The 24362-nt window shown below is 38.9% G+C and overlaps 1 protein-coding gene across 2 annotated transcripts in view; it reads right to left on the reverse strand.

Annotated features, from left to right (window-relative positions):
- UNC13C (unc-13 homolog C) overlaps window positions 1-24362 on the reverse strand; it is a 586631-nt gene that overhangs the window by 281975 nt on the left and 280294 nt on the right. For both annotated transcript variants that reach the window (XM_032622977.1, XM_032622978.1), the window contains one exon: window positions 2251-2407. In XM_032622977.1, coding sequence (XP_032478868.1) covers window positions 2251-2407 — 157 coding nt within the window. The remainder of the gene's footprint in view (window positions 1-2250; window positions 2408-24362) is intronic.

Here is a 24362-nt window from a genome sequence, read left to right on the forward strand (position 1 = left end):
AAAGTTTGGATTGGAAAGAGTAATGATTTCCTTTTCTTAAATATTTGTTTGTTTTACAGTCCTCATAGGTAAGAAAACTTTTCCACTGGTTTATTTTTTGAGATTCAAAAATGTCTGGATTACACCTTTAGGAAAGATAAAAAGGGGTCAATAGTGTTCCTGCCTGATTCACAAGTGACAGTATCAACTTCAGAAGTCAGGTAAATAACAACTTCAGGCCAAGTGAAGGTGGGAAGCTTTATACTTATTATATTTGACTGAGCAACTAGCATTATTTTCAATAGGTAGAGAAAAATTTAGTCAAATTTACACATTAAATCACTAACTTATCAAGATGTAGTTTGAAGAAAGATTTCTTTTTTGACCCTGTCCTACAAGACGTTATTTGATTTACAAAGTGAACTTTGTTATAACTATGTTGCTACTGAAACACTGCAAAGTAGTGAAATCAATCTGGCTTCTCTTCTTTGGGTCAGCATGAAGTAAAGGAGCATACTATCTCATTTTCCTCCAGGTAGCTTTTATGGAAATTAGTCACATAAACACATCTTCTTTCTCAGAGGTAGAAAGACTCAGTGTTCCACAAGGTTAGCTTATTCTCTATAGTATACCCAGGCAGAATATTAAAAGCAAAACAATTTCATGAGGTTTTTATAACAAAAACTATTCTATGATCTGGTGATGGTCATAACAGTATTTTGTTGAGCTAACTAGGGAATTTTCTTTGGTCCCAGCTCTTAGAAGAGCCATTCTGTCTAACAACAGTAGAGGACAGGCAGGAGAGATGAAATCCTCATACCTTATATTTATAGAGCACTTTCAACTCTTACAAACTAGCTTATCTTTTACTTCATTTGATTTTCATCTTAAATTTGAGAAACATGTCAGAGCAATAATTTCTACCCTCATTGAACATATTGAGATATTGAGGCTTGAATGACTGAACTGACTTGTTAAATTTGAATACAAACTCAAACCCCATGACTCTTAACCCAGATAGTGTTCTCTTCTACCAGTATTTATTTTGACTGTCATTAAATAACAATTACTTTTTCTTTTAATTCATTCCAACTCATCTCACATACTTCACATGTGTTTTCTTTTAAATGAAAAGGACAAGAAAAGAGTAAACATAGCAGCACATTTTCTCCCCTATTGGCTTTACACCCTTTTATTAGCTGGGTCTCATTTGTTTCTACTTTATGACACACACCTCAAAATTTGATTTCTAACAACATGATCAATAACACAAATCTATTCAGTGAACCGATTTGGAAGTGCAGTGACAAGAGCAACTATGGTGTCATGGAAATCACCTTCCTACAATGGATCTTAGTTTCCTCCACAAACAAATGAGTACAGAACTACCTGTCTCACAGGGATACTGAACAGAGCTACCGCCTACCAACTGCCCTGGTGAAAACCTTGGGAATCTTTCCAAGCATCTTTCCCTTTCTCTCACTGTTCATGTACCTAAAGACAGCAAGTGCTGTTGATTCTATGCCCTGAAAAGCTCTGGAATTTGTCCTTCCTACCCCATCTCCACTAATTCTCAGTTTAGATCTTCACCACTTTACTGGAATTACTGTTTATTTATATCCTATTTCTAGTCTTGTCAATTTCAATTTAATTATGCTTATGGAGAATGGGTTCTAGCACCAGGTACAACAGATAAATACTTGAGACTCCTTAGGGTCCTGCATTTTTACTTTTCAGTGTGTTCTTGATGCATTTGATTGTCAGGTGGACAGTTTTAATTAGATACAGATAGTTTTCTTGGCTTCTTTATACTCCTAACATTTTTTTTACTTAGATGATATGCCTTTATCCATCAGTACCAGTAGAAACCAAGAGGAAGTGCAAATGGAGCCCAAAAGGCTCCAGAGAAGCCAACTGAGCTCACATTTACAAGGGAATGATATCTTCCATGGTTAATCCCAAATTTGCTTACGTGGAGGCTTTTCTATAAATCCTAGTACTCTATCACAAAATGTATGTTTTCCTCCATTGGAAAAGCCATTCCCGATATGAAGATTTAATTTAATGAAGATACCTACTGACTGTCAAATAAAGGTATTTCACTGAACACGTTTCAAATAAATTTTAAGCTTTAGTCTATTACACTAAGAGATACTCCTTAAGATGTACATTCTGCAGTAAGATTCTAAGAATATCTGGAATCCAAAGCTCCTTGAAAATCTAAGTCCCATAAGTTATGTGGAATTTTCAAGTTCAAAAAATAATACTTACACCAAAGTTGGTAGCGGCAAATCGATCTGAGGCAGAAACCTGTACATTCGTTGTAACAGTTGTGTGAGCATAGAAAGCATTTATATTTGCCAGCAAGGTACTCATTACAGCAGGGACACCGGGGCACATGTATTTAGAAGACAGACATGAAAAGTGCCTGCAAGACAAAAACATTAAGTGCTTTAAAAAGAGAATCTAATTAATTCACATAGCAGTGTATCCTCTAACATCAGCAATTAAGTAATTCCTCTCCTCTTATCTATGAAAAGGAGAGAAAACTCTTACAATTACTAATTGAAAGAGAAAGCAATTTCAGCCTTTTAAAAACTTCTCATTCACAAATGTGAAGTGGCTTAATTAGAATGTGATTTGCCACAAGGATATGTGCATAATTTCTTTCAACTGGGAGTGTTGTGTGTACACACAAAAAGTGCAATTTCCAGTGGAATCTAACACTGTCGAAAAGCAATAATCCAGGAGTTTCCCTTTCTCTGGCAACTCTGTCCTCAATTACTTCAGTTCCTGAAATGTTGAATTGCAACCAGAATGTTCTTTCACACTTGTATTCCTCTCACACCAATAAGGTAAACAAGAGGCCCTCCTTTCATTGCACACTGATTGAACAAGTCAACTTAACATCTGACCTGAGTCCAGTTTGAGAGCTTTTGTTATTAAGGAGTATCTTCCACAAGGAGTTTTGTTTATTGAGGTTTTGCTAAAGCCAGAATTTAATTAAGCAAACAAATGAACAGTGAAGACAAACTGAATTATGCCAGCTTTATGCTTAAAGACCATTTCTTTTAAACATTGAATAACAGTATCATTTACAGACATCAGAAGCATCAAGTGTTCAATTCCATTACTTCTCTCAGGAAAAATTGTTTCATTTGAATTCTAACAAAAGACTTAAAAATTGAAAGCACAACTTGTGATAAAAGTGAAAAGATAAAATACCCATGGAAGAAAGCAATTTTCATTACCTAATCTGATCCTATTTTGCTCTCATATCTCAGTAATTTATCCAACACCAAGGCATCTCTGAATTTTGTATTATTGAACACAAGCACAGAATGTACCCACATAAATAAACGCTCCAAGTGGCAGCTCAAAAGAAATGGATGGAGGTCCTGGAAATGTTGCTTTTCTTAGACTTTAGCCAGGCCACTCATCTAACTTCGATTAGCTAATAAATATAGGCTAAATTATTTTTATTTATTTATTTTTTTACAGTACATGGGCCTCTCACTGTTGTGGCCTCTCCCGTTGTGGAGCACAGGCTCCGGATGTGCAGGCTCAGCGGCCATGGCTCACGGGCCCAGCCGCTCCGTGGCATGTGGGATCTTCCCGGACCGGGGCACAACCCGTGTCCCCTGCATCGGCAGGCGGACTCTCAACCACTGCGCCACCAAGGAAGCCCTAGGCTACATTTTTAAACACAGATCTTTGAGGATCATGAAGAGCAAAGTATGCCATGAGAGTTACATGATCTGTGTGATGTAACCCTGGAATTAGATGATCACTACTTTCTTCTTTTAGGTAAATGATGCATATTTTGACTTTATTATACACTACTTATAATTTATATCTATTAAGAATACCATAAGTGACATAAATATATTAAAAATAGAAATTAAATAAAAACTAGCATATGGTATCACATTTCTTTCTTTTTTCATAACTGTCAAATAATTAGATTTGTTAGACCCAAGTCAGAGGTCAAGAGATATGGAATGTGCAATGCCTAAATGGGATAGTGTGGGAGATGGCAAAAGGGAAATATACATACCTAGGTGGGAACAAGAGATAGACGATCACCAACTGTCAAAATAAACTGGTGAGGAACTCAAAGACCAGAAGTTTATTTTCCTTAGCAGGCATTATCTATTTAAAGAGATTCTGGAGGTCACCAGAATGAATAATCTTGTTCTTGGTTTTAAACCAGAATTAGTATTCTCCTAATGCAGGTGTGTTACTTAGTCTGTACTGCTTGCAGCTGCCACCCAGTGATTTTTGTTGTCCCGTAAGAGCAGCAGCAACAGCTCAGCAGGTACTTTAAGTAGAACAATGGAGGAACATATGAATATTCTGCTTAAGGCGTTCCACGTTGTGAATCTGATAAGTGAAATAGAAAGTTCTATTTTGAAGATGATGCAATTATAAGGCATCTTAGGGAAAAATGAGTGCCATATGGGAAGACCAGGGATATCAACAACCAAGCTTTGTCTATTTTATACTTTGACTTGATTCAGCCAATATCTTAATGATGAAAATGCCCTATGAAATTGTGGCTTTGCAATCCCAAAGCAATGTTTTACAACCAAAATGAGAGGTTTAACAAATAATTTATGTTAGATATGAAAATTTATGGGTAATATAGGCAAAAAGCTATGTAAATAAATGTAATTTAGAGTTTCTTAGTTTAATGAAATATTTGCTGTGTTTATAATTTAATGTTAATACATATTATTCATAAACAATTAGAAAACAGGAAAATAAACTGCCATTCACACTGCTGTTCTCTAAAAAATAAATTCAATTTATAGCCAAATAGTATAATTATAATACTTTCTCTTATCAGAATTGATGAAAAATAGAATTATAATTGATTCTATTGTTTTTCTACTCCTTAACCTTTCATTTTTTTTTTAATGTTAAAGGCATCTGGGCAGAGTATTCTCCCTTTAACAACTACACATTTACTATATTTCTGGGACTATTCTTCCTGATAGGGATCTTGAGTTGATTAAAACATGGTCCTGGTGTAAAAAATTAATGTATACCCTAATTCAGAGGCATGCACGTTAAAACCTCATTTTGTTACACAAGAGAAAGTGCTGTTACAGAGGTATGTAACGGTTTGAGTGGGCCATGGGATGGAGGAATGAGGCCTGGAGATGGATGGCAAAGGTCCAAAGGTTGAGTTGAGTCCACTAGTGGTGAACCTAGTATAGGAGAAGTCAGAGGGAAACATCTGAGTCAAGGTCTAGAGGATGAGTGATTATGTAATGGCCATGGCAGAGTGGAGAGTTTAGTGTCCCTAGAATTTACTTTGATAGGTATTTACTGAACATGTCTGAAAGCCAGATACTGTATTAGATACTGGGTATACAGTAATGAGTTTACTTACAGATTAGTGGGAGAATCAGTGACACAAGAAATGTAATACAATTTTGAGAAAGTTATGAAAAAGAAAAGCATAACAGTGCTATGAAACACCAAATTAGAGTGTGTGTATTGCACCCTGGTGGTGGGGGCGCTGTCTAGGAAGACTTCTTGAAATGATGCTGGGCTAAGAGTCAATGTATGACTAAGAGATAGCCAGAGCAAGCACAGGGCTTGCTATTGCTGATAGATAAAGAATATAAATATTCCAAAGGAATGGAATAATTAAAACCAAGTCACAATGGAAAGAAACAAAATATTGTTTACAATGAACCCTAGCAATTTTAGGCTGGTGGAGCCCAAATTTCCAGGAGCACATTCTAGACCGTTATATGACCAGAGGCAAAGTGAGGGGTATGTACGATAGTCTTGTGCAATATGGTAGGCAAGTTGGACCTATTATATAGGTCAGAAGATTTTTTCAAACAAGACTCAAAATCTTAGAGTCAATATAAGTGAAAAATTACTTCCAACAATCTCTCATTGTTTACATGGGGTAGGAAGTGACATCATCAGAGTTGAGTTTAAAATAGATTTGGTGGGAGGGGATTTTAGGAGGATGGCTTAAGGAAGGTGAGACTGAGAAAACAGTCCAATTAGGAGGCTATAAAGGGAAGAGATGATGGGTGTCTGAACTAAGACAGTAGCTGTAGAGATACGGAGGAGGGAATATATTTTAAAAATATTAAGAGAGGAAAACTGTCAGGACTCAGTGCTTGATACGGAGTGAAAGAGAAGAAAGAGAAGTGATGAAATTCCAAGGCTTCGGTGTGGAAGGCTGGGTGAGGGGTACTTCTGCCCAGTGAGCTGGGAACTAAAAAGGAGAAAAAGGGGTTGTAAGGTCGGGTCATGTGTCCAGTCGAGTTTGAGCTTAAGGTGCTTGTAGGATTTCCATAAAGTAATGTCCACCGGGTTACTGGAGACCTGGGCTGGACACTTAGATCTGGGGATCACTTCAAAACCACGAAAATGGGTAAGATCATTCAGGGGAATTATACAGAATGAAGAACAGTGTCAGGAAATGAAAACTGGGAAACACCGATATATAAGGGACTAGTGGAAGACGAATAAGTAAATTCTATGACTGGGATCAAACTTAAAATGATAGGGACTTCCCTGGTGGTGCAGTGATTAAGAAACTGACTGCCAATGCAGGGGACACAAGTTTGAGCACTGGTCCAGGAAGATCCCACATACTGTGGAACAACTAAGCCCGGGTGCCACAACTACTGAGCCGACGTGCCACAACTACCGAAGCTCACACACCTAGAGCCTGTGCTCCGCAACAAGAGAAGCCACTGTAATGAGAAGCCTGCACAGAGCAACGAAAAGCAGCCCCCGCTCGCCACAACTAGAGAAAGCCTGTGCGCAGCAACGAAGACCCAATGCAGCCAAAAATAAATAATAAATAGATTTTTTAAAAAGTATGTCCTTTTAAAAAAAAAAAAAAATAGGTCAAAGGAAAGCCAGGGCAATGGAATTAGGGAAAACACTGGAATAGGAGGTTTGAAGGATGAAGGATGATTGATGCTGATAGGTGCACTGAAAGAGTCTTATAAGAACATAAAACAACTATTGGACTTGACAAATAAACATCATTGTGACAGCAACAACATCAGTGTTAGTGGAGTAACGGGGTTGCACCGAGACAGAATAGGATGAAAAGTGAGAAGTAGCAGAAGATGACCAAGGAAAAATGGATCAAGGATAGATTTTGCTGGTCTTTAGCTAAGGAGCTTTGACTTTCTCATGTGAACTACACAGAGTTAGCTGAAATTCTCACAGAGGGAAGGGATACTGTCAGATGAATTTAGAAAGATAACCCTGAAAGGGTGTAAAAATGGATTGAAATGAGTAGGTATTGGAAGCAGAAAAACAATTTAGGAAGTGTAGAAGCAAAAAATGACATTTCTGCCCCACTTCCAATATGACTAAGCCCTTCATATACCACAGTCATAAGGAACAAAATATTCTCCACCTTGAGATAATCTGAAAATCACATAATCACATTATTTCTGGTCTCCAAAATATAAAACCTCAAATATTTCTCTAACAACCTGAACTTCCTAACAGAACAGTTTTGAACTGGAGTTTAGCCATGCTATATCTGAAAATGTATTAAATCTCATTATATGACCTCTGAATGTATTAAAACCAGGTGGAAAGCTGCTGTTTCCATCAAGAACAGCATAAGAACACCGTGTAAACTAGGTAGCCTTTAGAAATGTTACGTTTTTGTTTGGTTTGGTTTGGTTTGGTTTTGCCAGTGCTTCTAAAGTCTCATTCCCTCTCTGTACTTGTTGTAATTAAATATTTCTTTCCTTTTCTAATTTTTTTCTCCCTAAGGTCACAGAGCAGTGAGATGATTAAGGATTAGAGTTCAGGCAATGTAAGCTCAGAAGCATCTTTCTTAACCACCAGGGTGATCTTCTCTTAATTTATCTTCCTCCCTCTCTAATGTTGTATATTACTTGTGTATGTATCTGTTTCTTCCAGAATGTGTTTAGTTCATGCTTAATTGTCATCTAATCCAGCCCACTTCTAGCATAGTGTTTTCTTGTACACAGGAGTTGGCCCGTAAGTATTTAATGAAAACCAGTGACAGCGATATGAGTTAACGGTATTTATGTAGCGTCAGTGTATAGGACATGTGCTTGTTTACTTTGAGTATGACAGTTTATCACAACATCCAATTGCTTTGTGAACATTGGGCTGAAGTGCATAGCAGTTAATGCCATAATGATCACAACTTTGAAAGTGAATTGTATTCTGATTTTAAGTGGTACACTGAGAGTATTTTAAATTTTCCAGAGCATTAGGCATGCATTCATCTTAGAGACCGGACAGAAATATTGTACTTTCTGATTCAGATTTAACTGAGATAACTTCTAGGGTATGATGCGAGGTAATCAGCTGTTCATGATCTACCCCTCTGAACCTCCCATGGAAATGGCCATGAAAACAAAAATAAATGATGTAAAGTCATAACAGCACTGGAAATTAGGGGTATCAATCAAAGATTTCCCTATATCTGGGAGGGACTTTGCCTAAGTTTAGGGCAGCTGGATAGACTGAGAGATATTCAGTGACTATCCTGGTCTAAACTCCTAAAATATTCACCTGACTAGAGAAGAAACGGGAAGATATTTCTGGGAACCATACACTGTACACCCCCATATCAGAAATGCGAGGCCTAGGCAGCTGGCCAGCAAGGCTTTTGATCACTTTCCTATTCCATGGTAATGGCTTCCAGACGCAATAAACCTGTCGCGTGTTTCCCACATCTTCTCACTTTACATCCATTAAAGAGTACACAACTCCCAAGACTGCAATACAACCTGTGCAATGGGAATGGGCAACGGGATTAGAAGCTAGTAAGAAGAAAGGGTTGGAAGAACACAGGGAATAGTATACCGTGGGGATTATCTATAACCTTTTATGTTCTGCTATAGCAAGATAAGAATTCACAAGTTGTTTACATTATCCAGGAAAAGAAATCCAGCTCTCATACTTAAAGAGCCCACCAATAGGAGCAGGTAAATATCTTTGCCCAATCTAAAAGCAAACTGCATTAGAATAAAGTCATGGCACACAGGGAACCTTTTTAGAGGCTCACCTGCCATTATAAGATCTGCAGGTGAGTACTGGTAACACGCCGGTGGTCAACAAATACTGATTCAAAGGACCCTGTAGGTTGCCAAACAAGCAGAATGCAAACATCTTTGTACATTATCTCAACAGGCATACAAGCGCTTGTGTGTGCATGCAAACACACACACACACACACACACACACACACTTATACAGCAAAAATAACCAAATAAAATGGTCACAGTGTTATCTCTGGGTGGAGCTACAAACTTTTGTTATTTAAAAAACTATATCCTTTTTTTTCGGAGGGGAAGATGGCAGAAGAGTAAGACACGGAGATCACCTTCCTCCCCACAGATACACCAGAAATACATCTACACGTGGAACAACTCCTACAGAACACCTACTGAATGCTGGCAGAAGACCTCAGACCTCCCAAAAGGCAAGAAAGTCCCCAAGTACATGGGTAGGGCTAAAGAAAAAAGAATAAACAGAGACAAAAGGATAGGGACGGCACCTGCACCAGTGAGAGGGAGCTGTGAAGGAGGAAAGGTTTCCACACACTAGGAAGCCCCTTGGCGGACGGAGACTGTGGGTGGTGGAAGGGGAAGCTTCGAAGCAGCAGAAGAGACCACAGCAACAGGAGTGCAGAGGGCAAAGCGGAGAGATTCCTGCACAGAGGATCGGTGCCGACCAGCACTCACCAGCACGAGAGGCTTGTCTGCTCCCCCGCCGGGGCGGGCGGGGAGCTGAGGCTCCGGCTTTGGTTGGACCGCAGGGAGAGGACTGGGGTTGGCGGCGTGAACACAGCCTTAAGGGGTTAGTGCACCACAGCCAGCCGGGAGGAAATCCGGGGAAAAGTCTGGACCTGACGAAGAGGCAAGAGACTTTTTCTTCCCTCTTTGTTTCCTGGTGCGCGAGAAGAGGGAATTAAGAGCGCTGCTTAAAGGACCTACAGAGACGGGCGCGAGCTGCGGCTACCAGCCTGGACCCCAGAGACGGGCATGAGACGCTAAGGCTGCTGCTGCCGCCACCAAGAAGCCTGTGTGCGAGCACAGGTCACTATCCACACCCCTTCCGGGGAGCCTGTGCAGCCCGCCACTGCCAGGGTCCTGGGATCCAGGAACAACTCCCCCGGGAGAACGCACAGTGTGCCTCAGGCTGGTGCAACGTCACACTGGCCTGTGCCACCGCAGGCCCGCCCGGCACTCCGTGCCCCTCCCTCTCCCCAGCCTCAGTGAGCCGGTGCTCCCAAATCAGCGGCTCCCTTAACCCCGTCCTGTCTGAACGAAGAACAGACGCCCTCCGCCAACCTACACACAGAGGCGGGGCCAAATCCAAAGCTGAACCCCGGGAGCTGTGAGAACAAAGAGAAAGGGAAATCTCTGTCAGCAGCCTCAGAAGCAGCGAATTAAAACTCCACAAACAACTTGATGTTCCCTGCATCTGTGGAATACATGAATAGACAATGAATCATCCAAAACTGCAGAGGTGTACTTTGAGAACAAGATTTATTATTTTTTCCCCTTTTCCTCTTTTTGTGAGTGTGTATGTGTATGCTTCTATGTGAGATTTTGTCTGTAGAGCTTTGCTTCCACCATTTGTCCTAGGGTTCTATCCGTCCGCCTTTTTTATTCTTTAAAAAAAATTAATTTTCTTAATAATTATTTTTAATTTTAATAACTTTATTTTATTTTATCTTACTTTATTTTATCTTTTCTTTCCCTCCCTCCCTCCCTCCCTCCCTCCCTTCCTTCCTTTCTACTTTTTCTCCCTTTTATTCTGAGCCGTGTGGATGAAAGGCTCTTGGTGCGGCAGCCAGGAGTCAGTGCTGTGCCTCTGAGGTGGGAGAGCCAACTTCAGGACACTGGTCCACAAGAGACCTCCCAGCTCCACATAATAACAAACGGCAAAAAACTCCCAGAGATCCCCATCTCAACACCAGCACCCAGCTTCACTCAATGAGCAGCAAGCTACAGTGCTGGACACGCTATGCCAAACAACTAGGAAAACAGGGACACAACCCCACCCATTAGCAGAGAGGCTGCCTAAAATCATAAGAAGTCCACAGACACCCAAAACACACAAACAGACATGGACCTGCCGACCAGAGACACAAGATCCAGCCTCATCCACCAGAACACAGGCACTAGTCCCCTCCACCAGGAAGCCTACACAACCCACTGAACCAACTTCAGCCACTGGGGACAGACACCAAAAACAACGGGAACTACGAACCTGCAGCCTGCAAAAAGGAGACCCCAAACACAGTAAGATAAGCAAAATGAGAAGACAGAAAAACACACAGCAGATGAAGGAGCGAGATAAAAACCCACCAGACCTAATAAATGAAGAGGAAATAGGCAGTCTACCTGAAAAAGAATTCAGAATAATGATAGTAAACAAGATCCAAAATCTTGGAAATAGAATAGACAAAATGCAAGAAACATTTAACAAGGACATAGAAAAACTGAAGATGAAACAAGCAACGATGAACAACACAATAAATGAAATTAAAAATACTCTAGATGGGATCAATAGCAGAATAACTGAGGCAGAAGAACGCATAAGTGACCTGGAAGATAAAATAGTGGAAATAACTACTGCAGAGCAGAATAAAGAAAAAAGAATGAAAAGAACTGAGGACAGTCTCAGAGACCTCTGGGACAAAATTAAACACAACAATATTCGAATGATAGGGGTTCCAGAAGAAGAAGAGAAAAAGAAAGGGACTAAGAAAATATTTGAAGAGATTATAGTTGAAAACTTCCTTAATATGGGAAAGGAAATAGTTAAGTCCAGGAAGCACAGAGAGTCCCATACAGGATAAATCCAAGGAGAAATACGCCAAGACACATATTAATCAAACTGTCAAAAATTAAATACAAAGAAAGCATATTAAAAGCAGCAAGGGAAAAACAACAAATAACACACAAGGGAATCCCCATAAGGTTAACAGCTGATCTTTCAGAGAAACTCTGCAAGCCAGAAGGGAGTGGGAGGACATACTGAAACTGATGAAGGAGAAAAACCTGCAAACAAGATTACTCTACCCAGCAAGAATCTCATTCAGATTTGATGGAGAGATTAAAACCTTTACAGACAAGCAAAAGCTGAGAGAGTTCAGCACCACCAAACCAGCCTTACAACAAATGCTAAAGGAACTTCTCTAGGCAAGAAACACAAGAGAAGGAAAATACCTATATTAACGAACCCAAAACAATTTAGAAAATGGGAATAGGAACATACATATCGATAATTACCTTAAATGTAAATGGCCTAAATGCTCCCTCCAAAAGACACAGATTGGCTAAAAGGATGCAAAAACAAGACCCATATATGTGCTGTCTACAAGAGACTCACTTCAGACATAGAGACACATACAGACTGAAAGTAAGGGCATGGAAAAAGATATTCCATGCAAATGGAAACCAAAAGAAAGCTGGAGTAGCAATTGTCATCAGACAAAACAGACTTTAAAAGACTATTAGAAGAGACAAAGAAGGACACTACATAATGATCAAGGAATCGATCCAAGAAGAAGATATAACAATTGTAAAATTTTATGCTCCCAACATAGGAGCACCTCAATACATAAGGCAAATACTAACAGCCATAAAAGGGGAAATCGACAGTAACACATTCATAGTAGGGGACTTTAACACCCCACTTTCACCAATGGACAGATCATGCAAAATGAAAATAAATAAGGAAACACAAGCGTTAAATGATACGTTAAACAAGACGGACTTAATTGATATTTATAGGACATTCCATCCAAAAACAACAGAATACACATTATTCTCAAATGCTCATTCTCCAGGATAGATCATATCTTGGGTCACAAGTTAAGCCTTCATAAATTTAAGAAAATTGAAATTGTATCAAGTATCTTTTCTGACCACAACGCTATGAGACTAGATATCAATTACAGGAAAAGATCTGTAAAATATACAAACACATGGAGGCTGAACAATACACTACTTAATAACGAAGAGATCACTGAAGAAATCAAAGAGGAAATAAAAAAAATACCCAGAAGCAAATAACAATGGAGACATGATGACCCAAAACCTATGGGATGCAGCAAAAGCAGTTCTAAAAGGGAAGTTTATAGCAATACAATCCTACCTAAAGAAACAGGAAACATCTTGAATAAACAACATAACCTTGTACCTACAGCAATTAGAGAAAGAAGAACAAAAAAACCCCAAAGTTAGCAAAAGGAAAGAAAACATAAAAATCAGATCAGAAATTAATGAAAAAGAAATGAGGGAAACGATAGCAAAGATAAATAAAACTAAAAGCCGGTTCTTTTGGAAGATAAACAAAATTGGTAAACCATTAGCCAGACTCATCAAGAAAAAAAGGGAGAAGACTCAAATCAATAGAATTAGAAACGAAAAAGGAGAAGTAACAATTGACACTGCAGAAATACAAAAGATCATGAGAGATTACTACAAGCAACTCTATGCCAATAAAATGGACAACCTCGAAGAAATGGACAAATCCTTAGACATGCACAACCTGCCAAGACTGAATCAGGAAGAAATAGAAAATATGAACAGACCAAACACAAGCACTGAAATTGAAACTGTGATTAAAAATCTTCCAACAAACAAAAGCACAGGACCAGATGGCTTCACAGGTGAATTCTATCAAACATACTGAGAAGAGCTAACATCCATCCTTCTCAAACTCTTCCACAATAGAGCAGAGGGAGGAACACTCCCAAACTTATTCTACGAGGCCACCATCACCCTGATACCAAAACCAGACAAGAATGTCACAAAGAAACAAAACTACAGGCCAGTATCACTGATGAACATAGATACAAAAATCCTCAACAAAATACTACAAAACAGAATCCAACAGCACATTAAAAGAATCCAACAGCACATAAAAGGGTCATACACCATGATCACGTGGGGTTTATTCCAGGAATGCAAGGATTCTTCAATATACGCAAATCAATCAACATGATACACCATATTAACAAATTGAAGGAGAAAAACCATGTGATCATCTCAATAGATGCAGAGAAAGCTTTTGACCAAATTTAACACCCATTTATGATAAAAACCCTACAGAAAGTAGGCATAGAGGGAACTTTCCTCAACATAATAAAGGCCATATATGACAAACCCACAGCCAACATCGTCCTCAATGGTGAAAAACTGAAAGCATTTCCACTAATATCAGAAAGAAGACAAAGTTGCCCACTCTCACCACTGTTATTCAACAAAGTTTTGGAAGTTTTAGCCACAGCAATCAGAGAAGAAAAGGAAATAAAAGGAATCCAAATCGGAAAAGAAGTAAAGCTGTCACTGTTTGCAGATGACATGATACTATACATAGAGAATCCTAAAGATGCTACCAGAAAACTACTAGAGCTAATCAATGAATTTGGTAAAGTAGCAGGATACAAAATGCACAGAAATCTCTGGCATTCCTATATACTAATGATGAAAAATCTGAGAGTGAAATCAAGAAAGCACTCCCATTTACCACTGCATCAAAAAGAATAAAATATCTAGGAATAAAACTACCCAAAGAGACAAAAGACCTGTATGCAGAAAATTATAAGACATTGATGAAAGAAATTAAAGATGATCCAAATAAATGGAGAGATATACCATGTTCTTGGATTGGAAGAATCAACATTGTGAAAATGACTCTACTACTCAAAGCAATCTACAGATTCAATGCAATCCCTATCAAACTACCACTGGCATTTTTCACAGAACTAGAACAAAAACGTTCACAATTTGTATGAAAACACAACCCCGAATAGCAAAAGCAATCTTGAGAACGAAAAACGGAGCTGGAGGAATCAGGCTCCCTGACCTCAGACTATACTACAAAGCTACAGTAATCAAGACAGTATGGTACTGGCACAAAAACAGAAAGATAGATCAATGGAACAGGATAGAAAGCCCAGAGATAAACCCACGCACATATGGTCACCTTATCTTTGATAAAGGAGGCAGGAAGGTACAGTGGAGAAAGGACAGACTCTTCAATAAGTGGTGCTGGGAAAACTGGACAGGTACATGTAAAAGTAAGAGATTAGATCACTCCCTAACACGATACACACAAAAAAAGCTCAAAATGGATTAAATACCTAAATGTAAGGCCAGAAACTATCAAACACTTAGAGGAAAACATAGGCAGAACACTCTATGACATAAATCACAGCAAGTTTTATTTTGACCCACCTCCTAGGGAAATGGAAATAAAAACAAAAACAAACAAATGGAACCTAGTGAAACGTGAAACCTTTTGCACAGCAAAGGAAACCCTAAACAAGACCAAAAGACAACCCTCAGTATGGGAGAAAATATTTGCAAATGAAGCAACTGGCAAAGGATTAATCTCCAAAATTTACAAGCAGCTCATGCAGCTCAATAACAAACAAACAACCCAATCCAAAAACGGGCAGAAGACCTAAATAGACATTTCTCCAAAGAAGATATACAGACTGCTAACAAACACATGAAAGAATGCTCAACATCATTAATCGTTAGAGAAAAGCAAATCAAAACTACAATGAGATATCGTCTCACACCTGTCAGAATGGCCATCATCAGAAAATCTAGAAACAATAAATGCTGGAGAGGGTGTGGAGAAAAGGGAACACTCTTCCACTGCTGGTGGGTATCTGAATTGGTACAGCCATTATAGAGAACAGTATGGAGGTTCTTTATAAAACTACAAATAGAACTACCATATGACCCAGCAATCCCACTACTGAGCATATACCCTAAGAAAACCATAATTCAAAAAGAGTCATGTACCAAAATGTTCATTGCAGCTCTATTTACAATAGCCTGGAGATGGAATCAACCTAAGTATCCATCATCGGATGAATGGATAAAGAAGATGTGGCACATATATACAATGGAATATTACTCAGCCATAAAAAGAAACGAAATTGAGCTATTTGTAATGAGGTGGATGGACCTAGAGTCTGTCATACTGAGTGAAATAAGTCAGGAAGAGAAAGACAAATACTATATGCTAACATATATATATGGAATTTAAGGGAAAAAAATGTCATGAAGAACCTAGGAGTAAGACAGGAATAAAGACACAGACCTACTATAGAATGGACTTGAGGATATGGGGAGGGGGAAGGGTAAGCTGTGACAAAGTGAGAGAGTGGCATGGATATATATACACTATGAAATGTAAAATACATAGCTAGTGGGAAGCAGCCACATAGCACAGGGAGATCAGCTTGGTGCTTTGTGACCACCTAGAGGGGTGGGATAGGGAGTGTGAGAGGTAGGGAGACGCAAGCGGGAAGAGATACGGGAACATATGTATATGTATAACTGATTCACTGTGTTATAAAGCAGAAACTAACACACCATTGTAAAGCAATTATACTCCAATAAGGATGTAAAATATAATACATATATGTGTGTGTGTGTGTGTGTATATATCCTGTATTTTTAAAAGTAATTTACCATTAGCATGTTTTACTACCCTAATCAGAAAAATATTTTAGTTATATATATATTTATAGTTTTTAAATGTTAATTCAACTTTTGCTCTATTGTTGATTTTATGTCTCTTTGTAACTTTTAGCACCAATAGAAACAAAGTAATACAACTCCTTTTAAAATTTTTGCTTGACTAAAGTAAAAATTTCTTTTATACTTTTCTTTGCTAAAAAAGCCACAAAACCTTTAAAGTATATAATGTAAAAAGCCTGTATTATTCTTTATGTATCATTAAATAAGATTTTTGTGAAGTTAAACAAATCACCCATAAAATAATTTTTTCTTTCAAAATTTACCATAGACCTAATTTCTGATTAATGAGTAAATGCAAAACATGCCATAAAATTACTATGCAATAGATGCCACTTTTAGTACACTAAATAAAATGTATCAAGAATTTTAAAGGTATTAATGAAACGATCTTGGCTCATAACTTCCTAATGCAATATATAGGGCTGCGAATGGTGAAGATATGAAAAAGTGACAAAACGAGAGAGTGGCATGGACATATATACACTACCACACGTAAAATAGCTAGCTAGTGGGAAGCAGCCACATAGGATAGGGAGATCAGCTCGGTGCTTTGTGACCACCTAGAGGGGTGGGATAGGGAGGGTGGGTGGGAGGGAGACGCAAGAGGGAAGAGATATGGGAATGTATGTATATGTATAACTGATTCACTTTGTTATAATGCAGAAACTAACACACCCTTGTAAAGTAATTATACTCCAATAAAGATGTTAAAAGAAAAAAAGATTAAAGACCTAAATGTAAGGCCAGGCACTATAAAACTCTTTGAGGAAAACATAGGCAGAACACTCCATGACATAAATCACAGCAAGATCCCTTATGACCCAGCTCCTAGAGCAATGGAAATAAAAACAAAGATAAACAAAATGGGACCTAATGAAACTTAGAAGCTTTTGCACAGCAAAGTAAAACATAAAGGGGACACGCTGACAACCCTCAGAATGGGAGAAAATGTTTGCAGATGAAGCAACTGACAAAGGACTAATCTCAAAAATTTACAAGCAGTTCATGCAGCTCAATATCAAAAAAACAAAAAGCCCAATCAGGGGCTATTCAGAAAGAAGCTCTCACTATTTTACAGCATCATTTTTTTTAGGCAGCAACACTGTCCTTGGAAAAAAAAAAAAAAAGTCATTTTCTTTTGTGTGTGTTTTTATTCCTTTCAGTAAGTGCATAACATTTACAAAAATACACACCAGCAGCAGTCATTACTAAGGGCTATTAATTCTGTACCTAGGCAAACACTCTGCCACCAATGCTAAGAAACATGATCCAAATGACCGAACCAATACATACTGCTTAACACAAACTAGCTTATCCTTCAAATGAAGGACAGAAGACCTGGATGGACGTTTCTCCAAAGAAGATATACGTATTGCCAACAAACACATGAAAGGATGCTCAACAGCGCTAATGGCTAGAGAGATGCAAGTCGAGACTACAATGAGGTATCACCTCACACCAGTCAGAATGGCCATCATCAAAATATCCACAGACAATGGATCCTGGAGAGGGTGTGGAGAAAGGGGAAACCTCTTGCACTGTTGGTGGGAATGTGAATTGGTACGGCCACTGTTGAGAGCAGTGTGGAGGTTCCTTGGAAAACTAGACCTAAAGCTAGTTCCACTGCTGGGCATGTACCTTGAGAAAACCATAATTCAAAAAGAGTCTTGTATCACAATGTTCATTGCAGCTTTATTTACAATAGCCAGGACATGGAAGCAACCTAAGTGTCCATCGACAGATGAATGGATAAAGAAGATGTGGCACATATATACAGTGGAATATTACTTAGCCATAAAAAGAAATGAAATTGAGTTATTCGTAGTGAGGTGGATGGACCTAGAGTCTGTTATACAGAGTGAAGTAAGTAGTCAGAAAGAGGAAAACAAATACTGTATGCTAACACATATATATGGAATCTAAAAAAAAAAAAGTTTCTGAAGAACCTGGGGGCAGGACAGGAATAAAGACGCAGACATAGAGAATGGACTTGAGGACAGAGGGAGGGGGAAGGGTAAGCTGGGAGAAAGTGGCATGGACATATACACACTACCAAATGTAAAATAGATAGCTAGTGGGAAGCAGTTGTGTGGCACAGGGAGATCAGCTCGGTGCTTTGTGTCCACCTAGATGGGTGGCATAGGGAGGGTGGGAGGGAGACAAAAGAGAGAGGAGATATTGGGGTATATGTATAGACATAGCTGATTCACTTTGTTATAAAGCAGAAACTAACACACAATTGTAAAGCAATTATACTCCAATAAAGATGTTACAAAAAAAAAAAAAAGAAAGAAAGCAGGTTCATAGCTCTAACAGATACAATGACTAGTGGCTTTAAAGTAAAGTGTATCTCAACAGTTCTGGTTCAAATGTGAGTTATATAAAGATGACCAGTGCCAAAGTATATGTTGTTTGTTAAGCATGCCAATGTAATAAACAATGACCTAATGCTTTTCTGTTATTTGGTATTATAGAGGCATGACTATAGCCTAACAGAATCTCAAATTTTGTGAGACATCTTGGGCTTCATTTTAAAATAAATGAAAGACTTGTTAAACACTCAGTTAAAATGTATTTGCTTGACAGAAATCACCTCTAGAGGACGATTTAATCCTTAGTGCTTGACATGAAATTCCCCTGATTGTGTTCAGGGGTGAACAGGTGGTCTGTCAGAATATTAAGAATATATATATTTGCATAAACAGATGGAAAACATCTAAAGCTCTCAGAATTCTCACGATGTAAACAGGTTTTTTGCCCGACCTCATGCTAAACATGTGGAATAATGTGCTCCTTTGAAAAAGAGAGCAGACTCTCATTCTTACTGTCACAAATTGGAAAATTGCTTTTATGTTAGATGGATGGTTGAATTTACCATGTGGGAAGAGATCCTCCAGGTACCTGATCAATCACTTGTCCAAACAGGAAAACTGTAATCCTTTTCCTCCAAAACATGAATGCTCCAAAACAAAAGAGAGATTTTTATGGGACAAATAGAACTAATACATTGTGCCCTCATAGCAAATGTTCTCTGGTAAAAAGGAAGAAACATTTACAGTAAGCAGGAGGTACCTTGGAGGACTGGAAGGTTTGGTATTAATGTTCAGTTTATTTACTAGCAGAATAGATTCAGGCTCCTGCTTATGAGGAGAAATACACAAGAGGAAACTTTAATAATGTACATCCAGACTCTATGGCTTAATACATACGTCCCCTTTATTTATTTGTGCTCCAAATCTATCTTCAAAGAAATGGGAGTATGCTTGAAAGAAACCAAGCAATCTCTAATAAAGCAGCAAGATTATGAAGTTACCTGGGGATCTGGCTAAGCATAAGGGGACTTTAAATATCAAAAGAAACTGTGATTTGATTCCTTTTTCTGATGCAATGTTGTCTAGGGAAGTCTAAAGAATTAAACAGTTTTGTGCTTTCCCAAACTTTTAAGTATCCATACTATACAGAGAGGACATTTGTTTCTTCCTTGAAGCTGAGTTTCTTAATTTTGTGTTTTTTAAAATAAGAGGGGATACTTCTGAGATAGGCTTGATAAATCTAGATCTGTTTTATTGCTGTTTGGTTGGTTTTCTGGTTATGTTTCTTGATCCCCTCCAGCAAGGTTTCAAAACAACAGAAAATTACCGATTCAATAGGCAACGAGTTTAAATTCAAAGATAAGTTGATTATTCATTTTTTTGTTGTGGCTGCATTATTCATTGGCCAACAATAGTTTAGGACTCAAGTTACAAACGTATCATGTGGAAAATACGATCAAAATCATCTCTGAAAGTTATGTTTCAAAACCTGACAAAAGAATGCCAGTACTCTGAAATTTCTCCAGATTACAAGAAATGAGCACTCAATACAGTATGCTCTAAAACACTTAAATGCAACATAATTGGTAGAATAGATACCTATGCCAGCTTAATTAAACATTCAAGTTCCACTTTGCTTGTTTTTGGCAACTGAAAATTTCTGACATGAAGGAATATGCCAGGAGAGGTTAATAAATGTAATTCTGATAAACAATTTCTACTTCTCATACATTCAATTACAAATATGTTCTGCTTTTCTATCATGCACCCAGAACGTCTTACAAAGCACTAATAAAAGATGTGTAACTCCTTCATTCAAGATTTCAATTTGTAAATCTTTGAATAGAATTCAAGTGACCCTCTAAGGGACTCCAGTCTCTTTATCTCTCTTAAGCATGATTATATTGATATATATGCAATTATGATAGCTACACACTGATATAAAATGAGTACATATGTATTTTCCTATTAAAATAATTAATTTCATCGAGTAATGATCACTAATGAATAGTAAATGAAAAGATTATACCTATGTTGGTAGCAAATTTTTTTTAGGAGTTATCAGATTGTCAAACAACAGGATTTTTAAAAAAAATATCCTGGTGAGATGATAATTTTTGTGCCATAAAAGCAAAAATTGCACTGGACAAAATTAAATAGGAGAGCAACATTTTATTCAAGGCTATGCAATAGGGAAGAGAAACCAGAACTTAGTCTGAACTTAACTTCACTGAAATAAAAAATGAGAAAGTTTTTTTTTTGTTTGTTTGTTTCCCGCTATGCAGGCCTCTCACTGTTGTGGCCTTTCCCGTTGCGGAGCACAGGCTCCAGACGCGCAGGCTCAGCGGCCATGGCTCACGGGTCCAGCCACTCTGTGGCATGTGGGATCTTCCCGGACTGGGGCACGAACCCGTGTCCCCTGCATCAGCAGGCGGACTCTCAACTGCACCACCAGGGAAGCCCGAGAAAGTTTTTAAGAGCTGAGGTGGACTGATGGAGGGGAGAGTTTCTAAGAGCTGGAGTGGGGAGAATCCCAGTCATGTGTGTTTTCTAACTGGCCTTACCCAAAGCAACAATAAACTTTCTCTCACCCTCATGACAGGAGGTAGCAGTACAACTTGGAGTAAGGCAGCTACCCAAGTTACGATCCTACGCTCCCACAAAGACTGAGAAACAAGAACTATCTTCCTTGATGAGGACATTTGAAAGGGATGTCTCCCAGGTCCTTGAGAAAGCTGGTCCCGGGCTGAAAAACTGGCAAGAGGCTTTAAAAATTTTTATATCTCAAAAGGACAGAGAAAAAATATAGTAAGTTTTCTAAAATAAATGCTCTGAGGAAAGTGAAGGTAGGGTCCTCTGAGGTTAGACTTTCTGGATTCTTTAAGGGCCAAGGTGAGGGGGAGGCCTGGGGCCTAGAGGCAGAAAGAAGCCTGTCTAAAGTTTTGTCAAGCTGAGGGAAATGTCAAGGCCATCTTGATGAGTACTCAGTGCTAACAGAAACATTTAATAAATAAAAATATCAAATCAAATGTGTAACCAGCAGTAGAGGTAACGTGCCTCATTTTGTTCCTGTCGAAGTGCAATTATCAATTTATCCCACGAAAAGCAGGCATTCTTTTTCCTTATGTTTATCTACCTTGCTCTCACTCTTTAGACAAGCAGTTGGCAATCTAAAGTCCACAGCCAAACTCAGCCCATAGATTTTGTTTTTAAAACAGAGTTTTATCAGAGCACAGCCATGCTATTTTGTTTACTTAGTATCTACAGCTGCTTATGCACTAGGAATGTAGAATTGAGTGGCTGTGACAGACACCATAGGACCCACAAAGCTAAAAATACTCTCTGGCCTTTACCAAAAAAAAAAAAAAATGCTGACTTCTGCTTCAGACAATTTTCAATGTGAGCAGGGGCTTTGTCCCACTGACTTATAAGTATGATGGGATCCAAATTAACCTGCAAGTCACTGGATACCAAAAAGCATCCAAAAATATTTTTTATTGTTATTGTTTACTTAAGTTAAAAAGGTAATAGGAAAATGAAAGTAATAAGTTGAAGGATCTATGATTCTTCTCTTTTAAACTACCATACATTTACCATTTTTTTCTGTATTAACATGGTTGTGTTTCTCAGAATATCAGAAACACGGCGATGAAGAAATCCAACATCAGCTCACAGACATATTTTGGAATAAATTTAACTTGATCCTTTCTTTTACTGGGATTCTTTCCCGAAGATTTTTTTGTTTTTGTGGGTTTTTTAAAACATAGTTCTCTTGGCAGTACAGTTCATTTACTTTAGACTATTAAATCATAGTTGCATTTTAATTGTAATCAAATTTTGTACTAGTTGCTCTGAAGAGTTCTTATAGCCATTGACATAGGACAGAGCAGACAGCTGTCACAGACTTCATCATGGCTGCCCAGCTTCAAAATAGGTTGCCTCAAAAGCAATGAGCTCCCAGAGATCGGATGAAGATGGTGGAGGAGTAGGATATGGCGCTCACCTTCTCCCACAAATACATCAAAAATACATCTACACGTGGAACCATTCTCACAGAACATCTACTGAACGCTGGCAGAAGGCCTCAGACTCCCAAAAGGGCAAGAAAATCTCCACATAACTGGGTAGGACAAAAGAAAAAAGGAAAAAAAAAAAGAGAGAAAAAGGAGTCAGGACGGGTCCTGCACCCCAGAGAGGAAGCCGTGAAAGAGGGAAGGTTTGCGTACCCTGGCAAGTCCCCTCACTTGCAGGGCAATCAGCCAGGACAGAGAGGGAGCTGTGGAGCCTCAGAGGAGAGCACAGTAACTGGTTTATGGAGGGCAAAGAAGAGAGAGACCTGCACAGATGGTAGGTGCCGCTGCCCTGCACTCCCCAGCCTGAGATGCTCATCTGCTGGGGCTGGCAGGGTCTGAGTGCTGAGGCTTGGGTTTTGGAGGTCAGGCACTGGGTGAGGACTGTGGTGGGCTTTGTGGAGACAGCTTGAGGGGGCTAGGGTGTGGTGTGACACAACTGAGGGAGTGCGGGAAGAAGTCTGGGCCTGCCAGAGAGGCAAGGCACCGTTGTCTGGGGGCACATGAGGAGAGGGGCAGGACCAAAATAGGAGCTTCCTTCTCCAGGAGAGTGCTCTCAGGTGGCAGGGCACCGCCTACACGAGCTCCAGGGGCAAGCGTGAGACACAGCTGCCATTTCAGACTAAAGAGGCGGGCGCGGACCACACCTGCTGCCGAGGATCCCACGACTGGGCACCAACCGCTGCCCCCACCTTCTTGGGAGTGCACACAGGCCATGCACCTGCACACCCCCTATCAAGGGGATAACGGCCAGCACACACTGAGGAAAGAGATGGCAAGCATCCAAACCAAAAACAGCCCCTAAGTCAAAAAATATTAAATCCACACAAGCTATGCTGTGATGCTCCCACATATAAATAGCCCTCCAAGACTACAGTAGATAATTGTTTCTCTTAAACTCACAGAGTAAGAGAAATATAAGCAAAATGAAGAAGCAAAGGAATGAATCCCACTTAAAAGACCAAGAGAATTCCCCTGAAAGAGCAAACAATGAAACAGACTTCTTCAGTCTAATAGACACAAGTCCAAAAAAGGAAGTAATGAAAATACTGAAGGAATTAAGAAAGGCTATTGACAGAAATGCAAATTGCTGTAAAAAGGAACTAGAAACTATAAAGAGGAGCCAAGAAAAATTAGAAAGTTCATTTGCCAAGATGAAAGCTGAGCTAAAGGCAATGAATAGCAGAATGAATAATGCAGAAGAAGCAATAAGTGATCTGGGAGATAAAGTAATGAAAATTAGCCAATCAAAACAGCAGACTGAAAACCAAATTAAAAAAATGAAAGCAATATAGGAGACCTATGGGATAATATAAAGCATGCCAATCTATGTATAATAGGGATTCCAGAAGGAGAAGAAAGAGAAAAAAGAATTGAAAATGTATTTGAAGAAATTATGGCTGAAAACTTCCCAAACCTAAATAAGGAAACAGATA

This window comes from Phocoena sinus, chromosome 2 (genome assembly GCF_008692025.1).
Source record: "Phocoena sinus isolate mPhoSin1 chromosome 2, mPhoSin1.pri, whole genome shotgun sequence".
NCBI lineage: Eukaryota > Metazoa > Chordata > Mammalia > Artiodactyla > Phocoenidae > Phocoena > Phocoena sinus.